The following is a 19,419-nucleotide window of genomic DNA, read 5'->3' as shown; positions in this document are numbered from 1 at the left end:
ATGGGGAAAGAAAAGGTATGGTGCGTGTACACAATCAATGCTGTGTCATTGCTTGATGAAAAGTGCAAAGAACGCTTACACTGCAAAACTCTTGATTGGTGATTTAACTCCAGAGAGTGTAAAACAAATGGGTCAATATTGTTACAGTAAATTAACTCTAAATTAATTTGTAATTTGTGTTTACAGTACCGTACGTACTTTTCATTGAGTACATAGTACATAGTGTACGCTCACTATACCTCGGTTAACGTACCAGAATAAGAGCGGTGGGCAGACCAGACTCTCCACCTTGCCCCCCGGAGGCTTCATCACTTGTCATGCCTAGCTGAACTCGGCAGCAACCTCGATAAATTTCATAAGAGCTCTCTTGGTCCCTTATTAGCAAAGGGGGGGCGAGAAGCGTTTTTGCTTGTCCGGACGTAATTGGTAGCAGTGACCCCCATTCAGAAACGGCGCCTCCTGGGATATGCCTCCTCTAGTCAGTCCAGGTTCAGACATATGTTTTTATTTAATTTATTTTATTTTTTGAGACCCGGGTTCAGACGCAGCCCGCGGCAGAGGGTCCACATCTAGAGAGCTGGTAAAAAACAAAACAAAAAAAGAAGGTCTCCTAGCTCTCCGTCAGCAGGGAGGAGGGCAACGAGACGGACCCCGGGGGGGATTGGGTATTCTTAGTGGGAGTGGGAGTCGGGACAGGCAGATATGAATCCCATTTCATAGTCTCAGAAATCATTTCACGCATTGTCGACGAGCTCCGGGGGCCGAGCCCCGCTGTATTGTCGGGCTTTGTTCACACATTTTAGATTCCACCTTTTGAACCGCCGTGTTATCTCTCAAATTGAAGTGGCATATTCTAAATCCGCCGTATTTAGCCAAACAAGCATTTTATCCCCCCACTTACTGTAATTGCATGCACGGGGTTTTAGATGTATTGGAATATTTTAGTTCCGTTGAGCACCGGGGTGGACATTTGGCATGACGGGTGGATTAATACCTCTAATGAATGCCAGCGTCCAGTTGCCCGCCATTGGTGATGGAAATGACACGAACACGCTCTTATAACCCCGATGGTAAAAGCACTAGGCAATCTGTGTGTGTCTGCGGTGCGAGGCGACATGCTGCAGACATGGAGCGATGACCCGTTGTAGCTTGACCTTCCTCAACGCTGTATGCGATCTAAATCCATCACATTGTCATTTGAAGGTATTAATAATCGTTAGGTACAAAGGTATGTATTTGAAGGAGAATTCCGGGCCAGGCACTTTTATTACCTTTATATCCCCGAAGTGGTACAGGTGAACATTTGGGGTTTTTCAGTGGGGTTTTGCGTTAAATCACTTATTTGTATCTTTTTTGTTAAATTGTATTTATTGTTTTAGATATCGGTCGTACATATTATCTGTCGTTTTGTCCCACATGGGCCGCCGTAGTGTTTACAAGGGGGCTACTTTGGATGAAATCAGTGTGAAATCTCATCTAAAGCGAGACTTCTGGAAGTACACATCTACACAAACACTGCAACGAGTTATTAGTCATTATGAATGACCGATATATGTTTATCTTTTAAGAGTAATACGCGATTTACCGCAAAACCCCACCATGCTCTGAGCTATGGAATCGAGTTATGGAAATTGTAACCTCTACCTTTGATATAATAGCATCAGATTAAGGTAATAAAGCCTAGTCCGGAATTCTCCTTTAACATAGCAGATGTCTTGTTGAGTTTGCCTTCACATCACAATCAATTTAACTACTTAAACCACTTAGTTTGACCTACAGCTTTATACTAGGCCCCCTCCTGTTTTCACGCAAAATATCTTTGCCGAAATAGCTGATCTCCAAGCTTCTAGATGTGCTGTTTTCACCGTTATGTTCACGTGGTTAACCTTCCTCGGCGCTGTGTGAAAACCCAAATCCGTGACACATTTCATTTGAAGGTATTCACAACGATTAGGTACACCAGCATGCGTTTTAACACAGCACACTTTGTAGAGAGCTTGCCTTTAACATGACAATAGACTTAAAAGTCAAATATGGGGGGAGGCCGGAGGCTGGTATCAATATAAACATGACTAATTATTTGTCAGATACTGTAGCAGTCAGAGTCTTTTTTTCTGAGACTTCAAAAGAGCCCCCGGCGAGGCATTAGTCGAGTCTCCTCTTTTTGTCGGGCATATAGTTCTAGCATATAAAATCCCTCCACCGGTCTTTATGGGTTATGCTTTACCAAAGCCGCTGGCCGAGTTGGCCCTGCTGTCTTTAAGCCTTTATCAGGCATGAGGGGTCTGCGTGGAGCGATAGGATAGCCAGACCCATGTCAGATGCGACGGCCTTCCCCGGTTGCACAACGATGGAGAACTGAGCAATCACTCTTGACGTGGAATACAATATGAAGGAGCTGAAAGGCTCAGAAATCCAGTAAGACCGTAAGTAAATAAGCCCATTGGACACGGAGAGGAAGGGCCTGCGGCGCTGCAGTGGTCCTGTCCTATTTGCCGTGTGCCAGCACAGTCAGTCCTATATCTTAATTTTTACGTCAGTTTGCTGTTTTTGTTGTTTTGTTCTCCTTCCCAAAAGGACAACCCACGTCACCCTAGGATCATTAACCTTTCATGAGACTGGCACCACAACACAGTGCTGTTAATTCAAAACGCTGTGATACACAGAGCTATGGAATGGGATTTATTAAAGAATAAAACGATAGAGAAGCAAAGGGGGATAAAAGAAACATTGGGTCCAAGGAAGAAAGGGGTCACCGGAGTAGGTTTTAGGACCTAGCCTTCCTGCCTCTCAGCTCTCACAGGCCTGTGGACCCTCCTGCCCCCCCCCCCCCCCCCCCCCCCCCGAGTAAGCGAGTAAGACAGTCCTTTGGTTCCAGCACGGAGCCCAACATTCTCCCTCCCCCAAACCGCACAGCAACAGCAATGTGTCCCAAAAGTAGGACGAGTCCACCAGTAAGTTAACCACTTAAACCCTCTAGTCCTCGCGAAGCGCTCACAACCCGAGTGACAACTCTACAAGACGCTGTGAGGCCATAGATGGGCTATTTTGGGCAAATGTCCCCGTCCCCCCCCCCGCCCCCAGAATGGGCATGCATGGGTTCAAGTGGTTAAAGGTGTTAATTGGCAAAAAACTGGGATATAATGGGTTTAGAACTGAAATGTGTGACGAGTTTGGATGGAAAGTGTTGCTGCTCAACTGACTGTGGAGTGGAGCTCACTGCACAGTCAGGTGCTGCTGGTAAGAAAGTCTTAACCAGTTAGTGTATGTGGAAGCCAGGTACGTATGAGGCAGACGGTTACCTGTGAAGCTTTTTCACTTTGGTTGTTTTTCTTTTCCTTTTTTTAAAAGTTAAATGTTGTTTAGCCTGTTTTTATTTTTTGTTGTTCATGTTTCTTATGAGTTGTCATTTTTTTTGGAACCCTAACTGTTTTTGTGTTTTCTTTGTTTCTTTACTTTCTTTATTTTCTTTCGAGTCACCTGGGCTAAAAGACAAATTAATTTTTTTTCCAGCCGCCACTGCCTCAATTTATCATTTATGTCTCCAGCCCTGTTGTTTTGGAATGAAAACATGCTGTGTTTTTGTTCAGCTCTGTTCTTGTTGTCTCTATGGGTTGTCATTTTCACTTCGGCCCATGGGTTCCGTTGAATGCTATTATTTATTTGTTTTTGTTTTTTTGTTTGTCTTGGTATGATTTCCTTTTGTTTCCAATTCTTTTCGGCTACAATACTAGTGTACATCACAGATGCGAATGTAATAATGAACTTGGCTCGAAACCTGCAAGATGGTTGGGGAAATTATTTTATACTTTCAAGGAGTATTGGAGAGAGAGAGAGAGAGAGAGAGAGAGAGAGCTCGACTTGAATAGAAATCTTCTCATACATGTGCTTCTATCCGTATAATACCACACTCTGGATGAGCAGTGGGACGTTTTATCACTCCCTTGCACAGAGCTATAGCTAGCACTCTCTCTCTCTCTCCCTCTCTCTGTATAAGAGCCTTTGCTCAGATTAGAAAGTAGAGGCTTTTTGACGAGTGTGACTTAGAAAGTTCACAGATGTGTAGTTTTTAATATGTGTTGGAAGAAGAAGTGCTCCCGCATTTAAAGAAATACAATATAACCAACCCAGCCACTGTGTTGGAAAGCTATTATACAACAAATCAAAATAGCTTTCCTTCTTATTCGCGAGCTGAGAAGTAGAACTCCCTTTTAGCTCCGGTATCTCTAAAGATGCGTATGAAGATACAGTAGTTTTCTCTCTCTCGTAGCTATAGGGCATATTGTGTCTTTTGTGAACTGGGAACCTTACTTTTCAGAAAATGTCAAAAAAGAACCTGTGTTCCATTGGATGCAATGTAGTTATTATTTGATCACAAGCTCTTGTTAATACTTTTGGTTGGTGCAGTATTTATAAAACCCACCGACGTGTTTCCTTTCACTTAAAAAACAGCAAAAATAGCAGAGTCTTCTTCCTTAGTGCTGGAGGGAGAGTGCTTCATGGCACCATTAGGGATCACCGGTAGTACCAGTGGTTCTCAAACCGTTTTAATGTCAAGGACCTCTATGACTCCTGAGAGCACGGCTACTGTAGCAGAGATACAATTGGGTCCATGTGTACGGTTTCAAGAGTTACTGTGCAGACCTTTTGGAAGGATCCATTTGGAACCACCCTGTGGGTCCCTGCATGGACCCCACTCTGAGAACCACTGGTTTAGACAGCTCAAGAACAGCATTTGAAATTTAATCCATGTCTTTAGTAGAAGTGACATTGTAAATTGTCCAGGGGTAGTCATTCATTACAGTTATCCCTGACGGTAGGCCATCTCGGCCATCTTGCTTCATTATTACAAACGCCTGTGTCATAACTGCCATTGTCCTTTTTTTTAAAGTCTTTTCCGTTTACATTCGCAAGATTATTTCTTTCACTTTATGTTGAGCACATTTTGTACCCTTTCCCCCCCATTCTTTGTACGCTTTCATCGTTCTCTTCTCTTTTAAGTTGAAGCTTTTCCGTTTTATCATTTTCTTTATCTCTCCCATCTTTTTTTTGTTTTTTGTTTTTCACCCCTCCCTCCTCCCCTTCCCCCCCCCCCCCCCATCCTGCCCTAACGCCCATTCCTCCCCCCCATCCTCGCCCCTCCCCCCCCCTGCTTGCCCCCCCCCTCCCTCTCCCAGAACCCTCAGCCCCCCCTCAAGACATTAAGTGCAGCAGTTCCAGCTCCACCACGCTGCTGGTAAGTTGGCGCCCCCCGCCTGTGGAGAGCCAGAACGGCGCCCTGGCGGGGTACACGGTGCGCCACCAGGTGGTGTTGGCGGCGGGGGAGCAGCCGCCACAGGGAGGAGGAGGAGGAGGGGAGGCGGCCGCCGAGGCAGAGGAGCCGCCGCCTAGCGTCCCGGCCACAGAGCAGCAGGTGCTGCTGCAGCGGCTGGAGAAGTGGACCCAGTACCAGGTGACGGTGGCCGCCTTCACCCAGGTGGGGCCCGGGCCCGAGAGCGAGCCGCTGATGTGCCGCACCGACGAGGACGGTAGGTGGACCCCGCCCACCGCCCACAGAGTGCACGAATGGAACCAAATGGGGTCCATTTGGTTCCATTTGTGCACTCTCAGAGTTATAGGGTTCCTTGAAAATAAAAAGTTTGAGAACCACTGATCTTACTGGACTCCTATAGCCTGAGAGCTAACGTGTAAATCAGTGTTATGCATATCCCGACGAAAAACCTGGAGACTGACATTCAGTAATTGGGTTTTTTGACCAAAAATGACCAAAAATATAATATCAAGCCATGGGCACATTAATTGTGTCCGTGTAGGGCATAATTGAAGACCCCTGTCACCCATTACTGTCGGATCCTAATCCATATTTTATACAATACGTGCAGTGGTTCTCTCAAATGTTTTCATGTCAAGTCCCGCCCCACCGGAAACAATGCTGTACACTGACTGTGTAATGGCTGTGATAGGGTAGCGTGCACATCACAAAGTGTGCGTGTGTGTGTATGTGTGTGCGTGCGTGCATGCGTGCATGTCTGTGTGTGTTCACAAGATAAATTGGTTGTAAGATTTGCAGTGATAGTCTTCCAATTAGAAAATGAATCAAGTTGGGGTTATAGGATCAGACATTTAGGATAGGTTAGGTTTAGTGGGTGGTTGGGGTTGGAATTAGACCTGATTTGCAGTACACATTGTTGCGCGTCCGTGTTTTGCACCAAAAATTGTTCTACAAGCTCACAATGTGTTGCATGGTGGCGTCAATATTGGCTTAAGCGTTAACGAGGGCATTTGAAAATGCCGTCCTAAAATGTGGATGTCCTCACAAGTATGTAGCATTACAAACATGTGTGTGTGTGTGTGTGTGTGTGTGTGTGTGTGTGTGTGTGTGTGTGTGTGTGTGTGTGTGTGTGTGTGTGTGTGTGTGTGTGTGTGTGTGTGTGTGTGTGTGTGTGTGTTTTTCTCTCATGGCGTGTGTGTACTTTACAAGCATACATCACAGAGATTGACAGTGTACCACAGACACTTACACACATTTAATGCCCACTCTTCAAATCAAGCACTTCCAGCCATGTGAGATGAAATAAGAGCATCCAACAGTAGATATCACCCTGGGGAAATCTAGCGTGTCACTATTAAAACCCAGCCAACCTCGTGCAATTTATAGCCGCTGTCGGCGCCGCCGTGTGTGTGTGTGTGTGTGTGGGGGCGGTTCACCTCCTCCTATGTTCTCTGTGTGTGTGTTGGAGGGTGCATACTGTACTTAGCTCCTCCCATGTTCTCTGTGACCCCTTTTCCACCGGTTGGTTCCCAATGGGAACCGGTTCAGTTCTTTTTGGTTTTTAGTCCATGAGCCAGAGCTCCAAAGTTGGTGGGCAAACTATACCCTATATTAAATTGTTTATAGGATCAATACAAGTAAATTAATACATGATAACCCTTCCACAGTAGTAGCTTTTTCATATTTTTGATTATTTTACATATTTTCCTACATAATGCCTCATTTGCATATTGAAAAATGTAAAATTTGTAATACAATAAATCATTGTCTTCGTGTATGTACTCAATCGGGGAAGTTTAATGGTGATAACAATCTAATATAGGTATGGTTTTGCCCACTGAATTAATAATTAACGTTTCAATTTTGGAGCTCTGGCTCATGGACTAAAAACCAAAAAGAACTGAACCGGTGTGTGTGTGTGTGTGTGTGTGTGTGTGTGTGTGTGTGTGTGTGTGTGTGTGTGTGTGTGTGTGTGTGTGTGTGTGTGTGTGTGTGTGTGTGTGTGTGTGTGTGTGTGTGTGTGTGTGTGTGTGTGTGTGTGTGTGTGTGTGTGTGTGTGTGTGTGTGTGTGTGTGTGTGTGGCGGTGCACCTCCTCCCATGTTCTCCATAGGCTTTCAATAGTATCCTATCCTACTGTGCTGGAGTTAGTTACCACGAGGCGGTGTTGATTTCCTTCAACTAAAACTATGACGAAAAATGTCTGACGACCACCTTTTTTCTCGGACGAAAACTAAATGATAACTACGCTTTGATGACTAAAACCAAGTCTCCATATATTGACAATTTCGTCTACACGTAAAAACTAGTCTAAAATGTCAGGGCGTGACTATAGTGGAGAAGAGAACCAGTAGAATTGAAAGACAAATGAATAAAATTCAATTGAAAGGTATTTTATGTTTGGTTGCACTCGGGTGTTGCGCCCTGACAATGGCAGATCTACAAGCTCAGCCTTCCCCTGCCAAGACGGGCACCCCGACAGCTACGACTAAGAAAGAGAAACAAAAAACAAGAAAGGGACCCATAAAAGCCATGTGTCCCGAGCCATGTGTTTGGGAACCAGTGCACTAGCGGTCCATTCCATATATTCTACCTCCCCAGTGGCTCCAGAGGAGCAGCTATAGAGGTCAAGCTGCAGCAGCTATCTCACTGCTGTGGTTCCTAGAAGGAAAGGACCCGGGGTTTTCATTTCATTTCATGTCACGTGTCTCCTCCTCTTCTCAACCACAATTTCCCCCACACCCGGTCTCAAGCCGGTGACCTTCCCGAACCAGGAGCACATCTGCAAAGACCCTCTAGGGGGTTGCTGTTTTTTTATTTTTATATTGAGGTTGTGAGAGAATGAACATGTGTATGGGAGTGGGGTGATGACCTGTCATTATGAGAGTGACAAGCGCTCACGGTGATAGAGAGAGACATATGTAATATGTCTCTCTCTATCACCGTGAGCGTATATTATACCTGCACTGCACACAGACAGTCAGACAGGCTCAGGAGAGCGAGGGGGGGCTGGTGGTAGATCGGCCGTTTTCGGGGAATACTTTTGGCGTACAGGGAAAAAAGAGCAGACCGAGTATCGACCCAAAGGTCAAGTTTATAAGTAGTCACAGAATATCCATTCCACTACGATCGCATCCCCGACCGTTGATGACCAGAGAGACGCTCGCTGTGCGTTCGCCAAAAAAAAACATGCACGTTTAACGCAAATGTAGTGGGGGTCCCTGCTTCATCTCTCTATCTCAGCTAGCTAGCAAGGGGTCCTTGGCCTGGAATTGTCGAAGACCCCTGATGTATGTAGCAGACAATCCAGAGCCATTTACCGTACAATAAGCAAGGCAGTCACATTACACATCACATGCAGAGAGGCAGAGTAGTGCTTCTTTATCTTTATTGTCCTGAAGGATATTCAGCTCCATCATTCTGTTGTTTTAAGGAAAGAATGGGAAAAAATAATACATGGAGATGGAGGAATATGGGAGATGTGATGCTTTTCTCCGGGCAATCCCGCAGAAACGTGCATGTCAGTGATTGTTGTTTTCTTGTGTTTATGTGTTTGTCTATCACTCTTGCCCTTCAGCTTGATTTGACTGTGAGCGTGCGTGCATGCGTGGGTTTAAAGTGGTTAAACTGATTTTGACGGCATGCCAACTAGTTTTGTTTTGTCAACACGTGAGCTTGAAGATAGACTATCTTCAGTTATTTCACAACTAAAGAGTATTTGAAATAGTCAAACTAGCAGTAATAATAAACTAAGTAATATAATATAATTAAAGTCTCAACCTGCAATTTCTGCAATATACAATCAATATGTGACCACTTTGATTCGAATCACTGTCATTGTGGATTTTGAAACACAGCTAGTGTGTCTGGGCTCCTTTCATGCTGTTTCACAAATCATAGATTAAGTGATATTGTATTTAGCTTTATGATGCATTGTAAACGTTCCTTTTCGTTTTGACCCAAAACACACAGTTCCGGGAGCTCCTCCGAGGCGCGTGGAGGTGGAGGTGCTGAACTCCACGGCCCTGAAGGTCATATGGAGGTCGCTGACCCCGGGCAAGCAGCATGGCCAGATCCGCGGCTACCAGGTGCACTATGTGCGCGTGGAGAACGGAGAGTCCCGCGGCCTGCCCCTCATCAAGGACGTCATGCTGGCCGACGCACAGGTACAGCACCCACATCACCTCCAATCACCTCCAATCACCTCAAATCCCAACACCACTCATCAGGGACTCAAAAATGTTCAACGCCTTTTTCACCAATGCAATATAAAAAAAAACGAAGCTATGATGACTAAAACTATGACTAAATATATTGACAAGTTTGACAACAAATAAACTAGACAAAAATTTTAGGGAGGGGACTAGTGGGGAATAGATCCAGTAGAACTTTGTTTGGTTGTGTGTTTGGGTTTCACGCTCCGAAAATAGCCGATCTACAAGCTCACAACGTGTCACAGTGCCACGTGCTGTGAGCTTGTAGATCTGCTATTTTTGTCACACGGCTGAGTGTAAATCAGGCATTTCAACCAAATATTCCCAAAATATTTTTTTTCGTACTCAGTCAACCAAAACTAGACTAAACTACCGTAAAATATATCCGATAACTAAAATGTTACTGAAACCAAATGGAATTTTATTCAAAAGACTATGACTAAAACTATATCAAAAATGTCTGTCAAAATAAACAATGGTTCTCAACCTTTTTAATGTCAAGGATTCTTTTTTAAATGCTCCAATACTTTTGAGATTTAAAAAGAAAATCATTAAAAATTGTCCAATACTTTCGAGATTAAACATTGTTTTTCAATAGCAGATGTACAAGCTTGCAGGTGAGCTTGTATATATCTTCTAATTTTGAATATCCAACCTATAAAATATGGATAAAGAGGTTAAAACATTTGTGATGCTGTATTGACACATTTAGCTAGCTACTGCTAGCTAGGAACGCGCTCAAGGACCCCTGGAGGTCCCCGGACCACACTTTGAGAACCACTGGTTTACAGTGTAGCAATGCCCAATAAACCTGCGGGCCGCAGCTTGACATTACTGCCAAACCATTTCCCTAAGCATAATGTAGGCTTTTAGAGCATCCAGGGAGCCTTTGGATCCCATTAATGTCAGGACATTATGAAAAGCAACGTGAAAGAAACTTTGAGATAGCTAATCGAACACGCTAACACCCCTCTGCAGCGTTATTTTAGTCTGAGTTTACCATATGTTTGCATTTCAATTAAACTCTAATACACAAGAGGGAGTGCTACAACGTGAGATATTGGCACTGAGATATCAAGAGCGTGTCGTAGATCAGCACACTAGTGCCTGTATCTCTCAACACAGCTCAACCTCCAAGTGTGTTATTGCAAATAAACGTCAGTTTTACTTATCTGCATGTGTGGGTTTCTTTCCCCCTTTCTAGTGCGACTCCTGCAACCTTGTTTGGAAGTGGGATAAACTAAATCTAAAAACCAAAGCCCATTAAAATGAAAATGTATGGTCCAAATTGTAACCGACAATGACATGTACTGTATACAGTAGCCATGTCAGAGACATGTACATTATGGGCAGTCCTTTATGGGTATAGGGATGGAAGTATTGATTAAATTAGATACACTTCATTCGTCCTCTTAAGGCAAACATGAAGCATTGCAGTAGAATGGAATACATACATAAATAAAACACAGGAAAGAACGATGGGATCAGTGAAGTGCAGGCTCATTAGAATTATTGCATTAATGACTTCATTAGATGAATCATCACAAGATGTCACACTTTACCGTAACACAATTTCAGCCTTAGCAAAACACATAAACGGGAAAGGTGTTATTTTTCTATTCTGTGCTTTATCAGGGCCTGTGAAAACAGAAAATATGTCCCTTAAGATATGGGAACATGGGAGGCAATATGAATGGATGCGATCCCCCCCTGTTGGATTTCATTTCATAACGCTGCAATCTTCTCTTCTCTCTCGGACCACAACAAGAGCTGTAATCAAAACTTCACTCTGGCCTCCTTTTCTCCCGTTCTCCCCGCCTGCCTTTTATTAGGGCTCTGGCATCACGGCAACCTCTGCCACCAAATGCTTGATTGTACTGCTTGGTATCAAGCACGAGAAAAAAAAACTGCTGATTATAGTATTCCGCATCCAGGGGGAAAAGGAAAAGTGAAATTGGCATGAAGGCATTTCACACACACAAAAAAATCTTGCCTCTTCTGACAGATAGAATTATAATAGAAGCCTGTACAATGGACTCCCCCCCACTTTCTTCTGACAAAACCTCTGTCAACACAATATCAAGAGGAACACAGCCCAAAGTGTGTGTGTTCTCCTTTTGTGTGTGCCAGCAATCATCCAATTACAGCCTTGAAAAAAATCAGGGGCAAACAGAATACAAAATAAATAAGGGAAAGGAAAACATCAGTACGCAATGCGACAGATCACATTCATGGCTGGAATGAACCGCGGTGTTACTGTATTTCTTGCACATGATAATGGTCTGTTGTGGAGGGGAGAGTGATAACGCCACCCATGTTACTTTGAGTTTAGGCATTCAGCTATTCAGCTATTATCCCGAGCGACTTAAAAATTGAGCCGAAGCAGCAAAACAAGCTTAAATTCCTACATCGGCAGCATCATATGCAAGCAATCAGAAGAAGTGCAAGGGTCAGCAACCCAGACAATAGATGTAGCGAATATCCCCATGTCCTTTAGAATTACCATGCATGAGGCGCAAGGCAATGAAATGTGCTTCTAAACGTGAGCACGCACGAGGTAATTAAATGTCACCGAAATAGAATACACACTACAGTACAGTAGGTCAAGATCGGCATTCCGAAAGAGCACGATGTTATTACGGCACCTTGTGGCTTGTATCCACGGTAAAGAGTTTAGACGTCAGCTGTCGCTGGCTGTGGGTCTCGCTGGAGTTTTGCTTTTAAAAGTCCCTTTGATGTGGAGTTGACGCTCTCTCTTAGCTGCAGTACACCAGTGGCTCTCAGACATGTGGTATATGTACTGCATTAAGCTACTTGAAAAGATGCCGTGCCAGTGGGACCAGCATAAGAGAAGATTGTTTTGTTGTTAGATGTCATATAATAATAATTCTACAACTGCTGTGTGTGGAGATATAACAGTGGAGAGATCTGAATAATCATTCTCTCATTGGGATATACTAGGCCCTTCCCGGTTTTAACCCATTTTGTTGTCGGTGAAAACTATACAATGTGATCAAAACTATCGAAAATATGGGAAACCCTGGGGGAGGGGGTCCCTGGATCCCCCTCAAGGACCCCACTGAGGTTTACAGGCCTGCACACAATACTAGCTGATACTTATAGCAAGACTTTAGAGCCCATGTCCACAGATAACGGCCGAGGAGTGCTTTGGATCAGTGTCGATTTCGTCGCCTAAAACTATGGTGATTTTCTTTCATCAACTACGTTTTTCTTTCACTGACGAAAACTAATAAAAACTGAGCTATGATGACTAAAACTATGACTAAATATACTGACAATTTTGTCGACAAATAAAAACTATACTTAGTTTTTGTTAGGAGGGACTAGTGGAGAAGATATTCAGTAGGACTAATAGACAAGTAATTTTATGGTTGGTTGCGCTTGGGTGTTGCACTCTGAAAACAGCAGATTTACAAGCTCACAATGCGTAAATGTGAAGTCAGCCATTACAAAACCATCAAGGCCTGGCAAAGATATTTTATGTAGACAAAATAGATTGAAATAGATTTAGTCTACTAAAATCTTCAGGTGCTCACTGCTCAAATGTCCTGTCATCTACGGGAGTATCAGAAATAGCTTAGATGAAACAATCCAAACATGGTCTTCTCATGGTTATAGTAATGATTCAAGTCGTCATGTTGTAAATTATCGAGTTGTCACATGTATACAACTCACCAAAACTGTTTCCCGGCCCGGTGGCGCTGCACCAAGAAATGCCAGGGCAACTCAAAAGGCCTTCTTTGTGGACACAGACCCTAAGCCCTACAGTTAATCTCTACACCTGGTCATCATACACCTGTTCCCTTAACATAAGTGCCAAGCTGCTTCTCAACACAAACCGACTGTATTTACAGCAGCGACCATTTCACTCTTAACGGCAAAAAGAGCAAAATGGCTGCCAGCGTGTGGCTTTGTTAAAAATAAAAACGACCAGTGACCTTGCTTCTGAAGGCGCCTCGGCACTCACTCACCTCCTGCTGCCACGACGGGGGCCTCTCTCCCCCGTCCTTCTTTTTTACTCCCTCTCTCACACTGCTGTTTCTTCCTTTCTCTTGTCTTTTTTCCTTCTCCTAAAACCAAAACGCTCTCTCCTGCTGCGCTCTGCTCCTCTGCTCTTTGGCGCGGGTGGGGGCGGGGGGCAGTGGGAAACGGACGATACAGCTGAATATGTGAGTACAGAGTTTTCACCCGAGTGCTTTTTGCGTAGCGGTGGGAGGGGGGGGGGGGGGGGGGGGGGGTTGGTTTGGGTCTATGAAAGTGGGTATTGCATCAAGCCAGCTCTACTGAGCTTACGTCATACATTTGACGGACAAGTGTGGATAACGGAGTGGTTCAGAGGTCTCTCTGCTTCCAGCTCTGAGGTTAAACAATAAACTCCCCAAGGACACACGTCCCCAAAGAGACACTTCTGTACCGTAATACCTAATGCTGCTGTCTTCATGCACACTTCTGCAAAATGGTGGCTGATGCAATATCCACTAACCTTGCTGTTCTGGCATGCTTATGCTACGTGTGTGTGCGTGCGTGTGTGAGTGTGTGTTGCTGTGGTGTGGTGTGTCTGCTTGTCTTGTGCTTTTTTTTTGCTGTGGTCACTTTTTATTTATTTATTTTTGCTATGCTTTTGTTGTTCTTAAAGGCCAGTCCACAACGATGATTTGCGATGCAATGAAACCGCATTGCGATACGAGAAATAGCAGGGGTCTGAATTGCAGCGCATGGTTACTTGCAAGCTGCAACTCATTGCATTGCTAATCACTGGGCGTGGACTGGGCTTTAGAGCATGATTTACTTCAACGTCATCTCTTCGTCCAGCTTCAAAAGGCATCTTTTTAATTTTTTTGTTCTCCGGGCCCTAAAGCTTAAGACACGTACGATGATTGTTCAGCAGCTCTGTCTTAAGAACCCGATGGCTGTCGGCCTGACTATAACTCACCCCATTAAACCTCAATAAATGTAATTTGCTGGTTTGTTTGTGTCACACACACACACACACACGTCCCAAAACCCACGTGCACCCGCATGAAGTGTATCCCCACCCGAGGCGGCACTAAAAAAGCTACCTTCAGTGACCTCTCCCGTCGCTAATGCCGACACCCGCCTGTAAAAAGAAAAAAAAAAGAAAATCATTTAGAGGACGCTCCTCTTGAAAGATTCATTAGAATTGATCCGGAGCTCCTTCCACTTTTAGAAAGTGGGCTCACGGCAAAGTTAATGCCCCAACGAGGCCTCGCGCGGAAGGCGGCGTCCATCAGTTAATTCGTCGGCTTGGCGAGCGACTCAGTGAACGGAAGAAGAGGCCACTTTGCATTTATAAGCCTGATTTACACTTCGTCGCACGCGGTGTCGCGCACCGAAGGCAGGCAATCTGCAAGCTCACGACACACGGCGTCCGGGACGTGTGGGCGAGCTTGCAGATCGGCCATCTTTGGTGCGCAAAAACTCGGTATAAATCAAGCTTACATTTACCCCTGCTTGCACATCACCCCCCCCCCCCCTCACTCCGCCCCAATGCTGTCTCGTCATCTCTGAAGATTTATCATAACTTAATGGAATGCTGTCCAATAACGTGAAAGGGTAATGTTGAATTTTAAAAGCATGCTGCGTGTATAAATTAACAGAGAAGGACGAGGCGATGTTTTGACCTAGATGGGGAGGGTACATTAAAGGAAGTGGCTTTAGTAAACGTAAAAGAGCTCTCTTTAAGTCCTGTTCTGACACCCCTCTCCCCTTCCCTGTCTCCTCCCTGCTTCCTGCCCGCTACAGGAAATGGTCATCGGAGGGCTCAAACCGGACACCACCTACTCCATCACGGTGGCAGCTTACACCACCAAGGGTGACGGAGCCCGCAGCAAACCCAAGCTGGTGGTGACCAAGGGGGCAGGTCAGTACCTTTTAGAGGAGACTGGAGAGACCTCTCTCAATGTATAGACCGATTCCGTACCGGTTTCATGGTTGCAGCCTACGTATTTCCTGTAGGCGGACTCGACATAGCTGCGGGAGTAAAACCCTCACCAGGCGCACCTCTTCCACTACAGTGAACGGCAGAGTGACTGATGTTAGTTTGCCTCAAACTTTACTCCTTTACCTGCTTTTTTACTAACACTAACATTACAAAGATGCCCAGAACATCGAGATGAACCTGTGTAGTTTATGGCTGCTCCAACAGTAGTGGCAACATAAAAAAAGAAAAAAAAAACGGAATGTCTAATATCCACCTCGGTGGCGGAGACCAGAGCCATTGAGTAATCGTTGAGACAAAGCAGTGAAGGGTCCTGAAAGATACGTAATTTCAGTCTTACCCAATACCCAATCTTTCTGTTTTATGAACACAAGGCTGCTGTATTTTATACCTCATACTAAGCATTTAAAGTATGAGGTATAAAGTACAGCAGCCTTGTGTTAATAAACAGAAAGATTTGGTATTGGGTAAGACTTGCGTTATGTATCTTTCACTGCTTTGTCTCAACCATTACTCAATGGCTCTGGTCTCCGCCACAGCGGTGGATATTAGACATTCCGTTTTTTTTTTTTTTTTATGCTGCCACTACTGTTGGAGCAGCCATAAACTACACAGGTTCATCTCGATGTTCTGGGCATCTTTGTAATGTTAGTGTTAGTAAAAAAGCAGGTAAAGGAGTAAAGTTTGAGGCAAACTAACATCAGTCACTCTGCCGTTCACTGTAGTGGAAGAGGTGCGCCTGGTGAGGGTTTTACTCCCGCAGCTATGTCGAGTCCGCCTACAGGAAATACGTAGGCTGCGACCATGAAACCGGTACGGAATCGGTCTATACAGAAACCACATGTGTCCGTACCGTACACGGACAAATGTGTCTGTGGCAAAGACTTGGCCTTGTGTGTGTGGCCACATTTTAGATTTTCTTGTCTACGCACCATTATAATGTTCTTATTTTGATCATAAGACGCAAATACTGAATGTCAAGCCCAAGTCTCCAGGTTTTTTTTTCATAATATGTATGGCAGTTATTTACAACAACACCATGGCATATTAGAAGTCCAGCTAGTACTAGTGGTTCTCAAAGGTTTTATTTGCAAGGATCCCCTTAACTCTGTATACACTCTCAGAGTTACAGACCTGTTATGTTCAGTCAGGGCTAGTTCTTTGTGTTTCTGGTCATATTGTGTCCACTCATTTTGTATGTCTGTGGATTTATTTAGTCTGTATAGTGTGTAGTGTGTAGTGTGTAGTACTCTTTCAATTCCAGAAAGGAAAATGCACAGATGTAAAGAGTTTTAACACCAGAACAAGATGAAGCATTAGTTATAAAATGCAACAGGGCACAGGCTGCATAAACCGCCGGCAATTAACCTTGTGGTGTGCGGCGTGCCTATGTTGGGCATTTGGTTATAGGCACAACACAAAATATCTTCAGTGTAAGACAAAGATGTTGAAAGTAATATCATCACAGTCACATTTATCATTGCAATCACGTCCCACCGTTTTTTTTAGATCAACAAAACGCTGTGTTTGTTTTCCTTTTTCGTGGGAGAATTTCTCTGGCAAACTTTGACAGCTCCCCGCTGGGATCTGGAGAGGGCAGATTGTCTGTTGCTTGTTCCCGGCACACTTTAGTCTTTGTCCATTTTAGTCTCCATGGTAACCACGGGAGAGGTGTGTGTGTGTGTGTGTGTGTGTGTGTGTGTGTGTGTGTGTGTGTGTGTGTGTGTGTGTGTGTGCGTGTGTCTGTGAGAGAGAGAGAGAGAGAGAGAGAGAGAGAGAGACCTTGAGTCTGAGTTGATCCTAAGGGACTTGGTGACCCAGACCTGAGTCACACAGATTACCAGGAGAGAAAACCGAGGAGAATACTAGAGGTGGGAGAAGGTATACCACAATATGAAAACATACTCTGTTAGAAGTAAAAGGCCTGCATTCAGTGATTCTCAACATGGTGACGCTGGTGGGCGGCAAGGGCAATGCAAGTGGGCCCCCAAATAATTGTGAACATTAATACATCCCCCGCCAATGAACGTATTCTACGCCGACCGCCAATACACTTAAGTTACGTTAATTCAGTTTTAGACATGTTTTGATCCGATCTAGTCGAAAGGCTACTCACATTAGCTTCGGATGGCTATCTGTTGTTACCCATAACACTGAGCTGCTCCATCTTTCAGTCGCTTTTATCTCAAATTCCCCCCCGTCCCCGCTGTGTTTTGGATCTTCAAAATATGGGAAATCCTGGCATATATAGTAACCATTCTTTAATTAATCGTTGCGGTCTGTGTTAAGCTTGTGAAGCTTGACTAAAATAATGATATCTTTGACACAGAAAAATGGTCCTCACAAAGTCTTATTTCTCAAATTCTCAAACAATGCTTCACTGGGGACATTTTGCCCTCACAAGTAGTACTAATGCAAGTACACTACGCGCACACACGCACACACGCATCCATCATCCACTCATGCCTACAAACAACACGCACCTGGGGGCACACATACACCACCACCATGTGCCCCCTATTCTGTGACAGATGTAACAGAGGATCAGGGCTGTCAGCGCAGCGTGCTGACTGATGTGCCAGTCTCACTCTCTCCAGCTGTCTCTCAATGCGGGGCAAGCCTTTGCTTTTCTGTTACTGAAGTGTGGGAAAATGACTTTTGCCGTGGGCCCTAGGATGACTGAAGGACGAGGGGGGAATTCAGAGACGAAACAAGGGAAGGGAAGAGCGGAAAGGAGAACAAAAAAGTGTGTGTGGCGTGGCAGGGAAGCTGTGCTATACTGGCACGGCTCGGGTGCGGCAAGTGGTGTGGGAAGTACTGGCAGCTGATGGTAGGTGTGGCGCTCCACCTCAGCAGTCCATCTCCCAGGGGTCTAGCGCATTGTAACGGGTACAGACTTACCGGCTGATACCGACAATAAGCCACTCCCGAGACCTTCTTCTACCAGTGGTGTCCACCACCTCAGAGTCTACAGGTTGGAATCCACCCTGGTTTATCCTTCTGTCAACTGTGATTCTCAAACTGTCTGGTCACCATGGTGTGACTTGTGCTGTGATGATTTTCAACTGCCGACACATTTTAAAACTGTGTTAGCAGACCGTTATATAATTATAATAATAATGATGGAATAATTACTGCGGATAATTGTGTGTGTGTGAAATCACACGCAAGGCTAGTAATCCTTATGCCAGACCGTTTTGTGAAAGAAAGCTCTCCTTGGAGAATTTCCAACCCATGTTGTCGTGCCAAATCGAGACTATAGCTCCACTTTTCCTCCCGTTCTTTTATTTTTTTCGTTTAGTTTTCCGGACGTATTTCAGCAGATGTAGGTAGTAGTTTTATGGCACAATGTGACAGGTAGACTCAAGTCATCTCGCACAGCCTGACAAGGTGGATCATCGGGATTATTTTGCCTTTTGCACGTCACACAGTGTGACAGGTAATGATCGTATAAGACAGTGCTGCGTACAATCACCTTAACGTGTCCTTCGTTACGTGGAGAAGTTTGACGACTAAAAGGAGCTCTTCACCCATTTTCAGCCATATCTTTGTATAAGTGGTCCTAATGCTCAGTATAAGATTCCAAACTATTACTAGTCTATATACTACAGCCTTTCTCATGCTGGGAAGTTAACTCGCTGAATGAAATTGTAATTGCATCAATTAAAAACCAATTTAAGTGTGAAATTGTAATGTTTGAAACTTTGAATAAGGTTTCTGAACTGTCCACAGCCCAGCCCAGAGACCATGGGCAAGTTAGATAGAAATGGTGCCACCTTCATTGCAATCTACTCTTCCCGTTCTCCCCAGTTTCCTTGTTGGCAAACCCACGACTCAATTTTAGAAAACATTTTAATCTGCTACAAATCAGTGGTCTTTTGGATCTGGCTTTTAAGGCATGCCACTCGGTGAGCTTGTAGATCTGCTACTTTTCAATAGCTAAAGCATAACATGA

The 19,419-nt window shown here is 44.5% G+C and overlaps 1 protein-coding gene across 1 annotated transcript in view; it reads left to right on the top strand.

Moving 5' to 3' along the window:
• ptprsa (protein tyrosine phosphatase receptor type Sa) overlaps nucleotides 1-19,419 on the top strand; it is a 262,736-nt gene that overhangs the window by 164,441 nt on the left and 78,876 nt on the right. The window contains 3 exon segments of the mRNA XM_083768114.1: nucleotides 5,178-5,528; nucleotides 9,243-9,436; nucleotides 15,269-15,386. Of these exon segments, the coding sequence (XP_083624240.1) occupies nucleotides 5,178-5,528; nucleotides 9,243-9,436; nucleotides 15,269-15,386 (663 nt within the window).

The sequence above is a fragment of the Protomyctophum parallelum genome (genome assembly GCF_964188405.1).
Source record: "Protomyctophum parallelum genome assembly, chromosome: 6".
Classification (NCBI taxonomy): domain Eukaryota; kingdom Metazoa; phylum Chordata; class Actinopteri; order Myctophiformes; family Myctophidae; genus Protomyctophum; species Protomyctophum parallelum.
The sequence above is the reverse complement of the archived record's forward strand: the minus strand, read 5'-3'. Positions and strand labels throughout refer to the sequence as shown.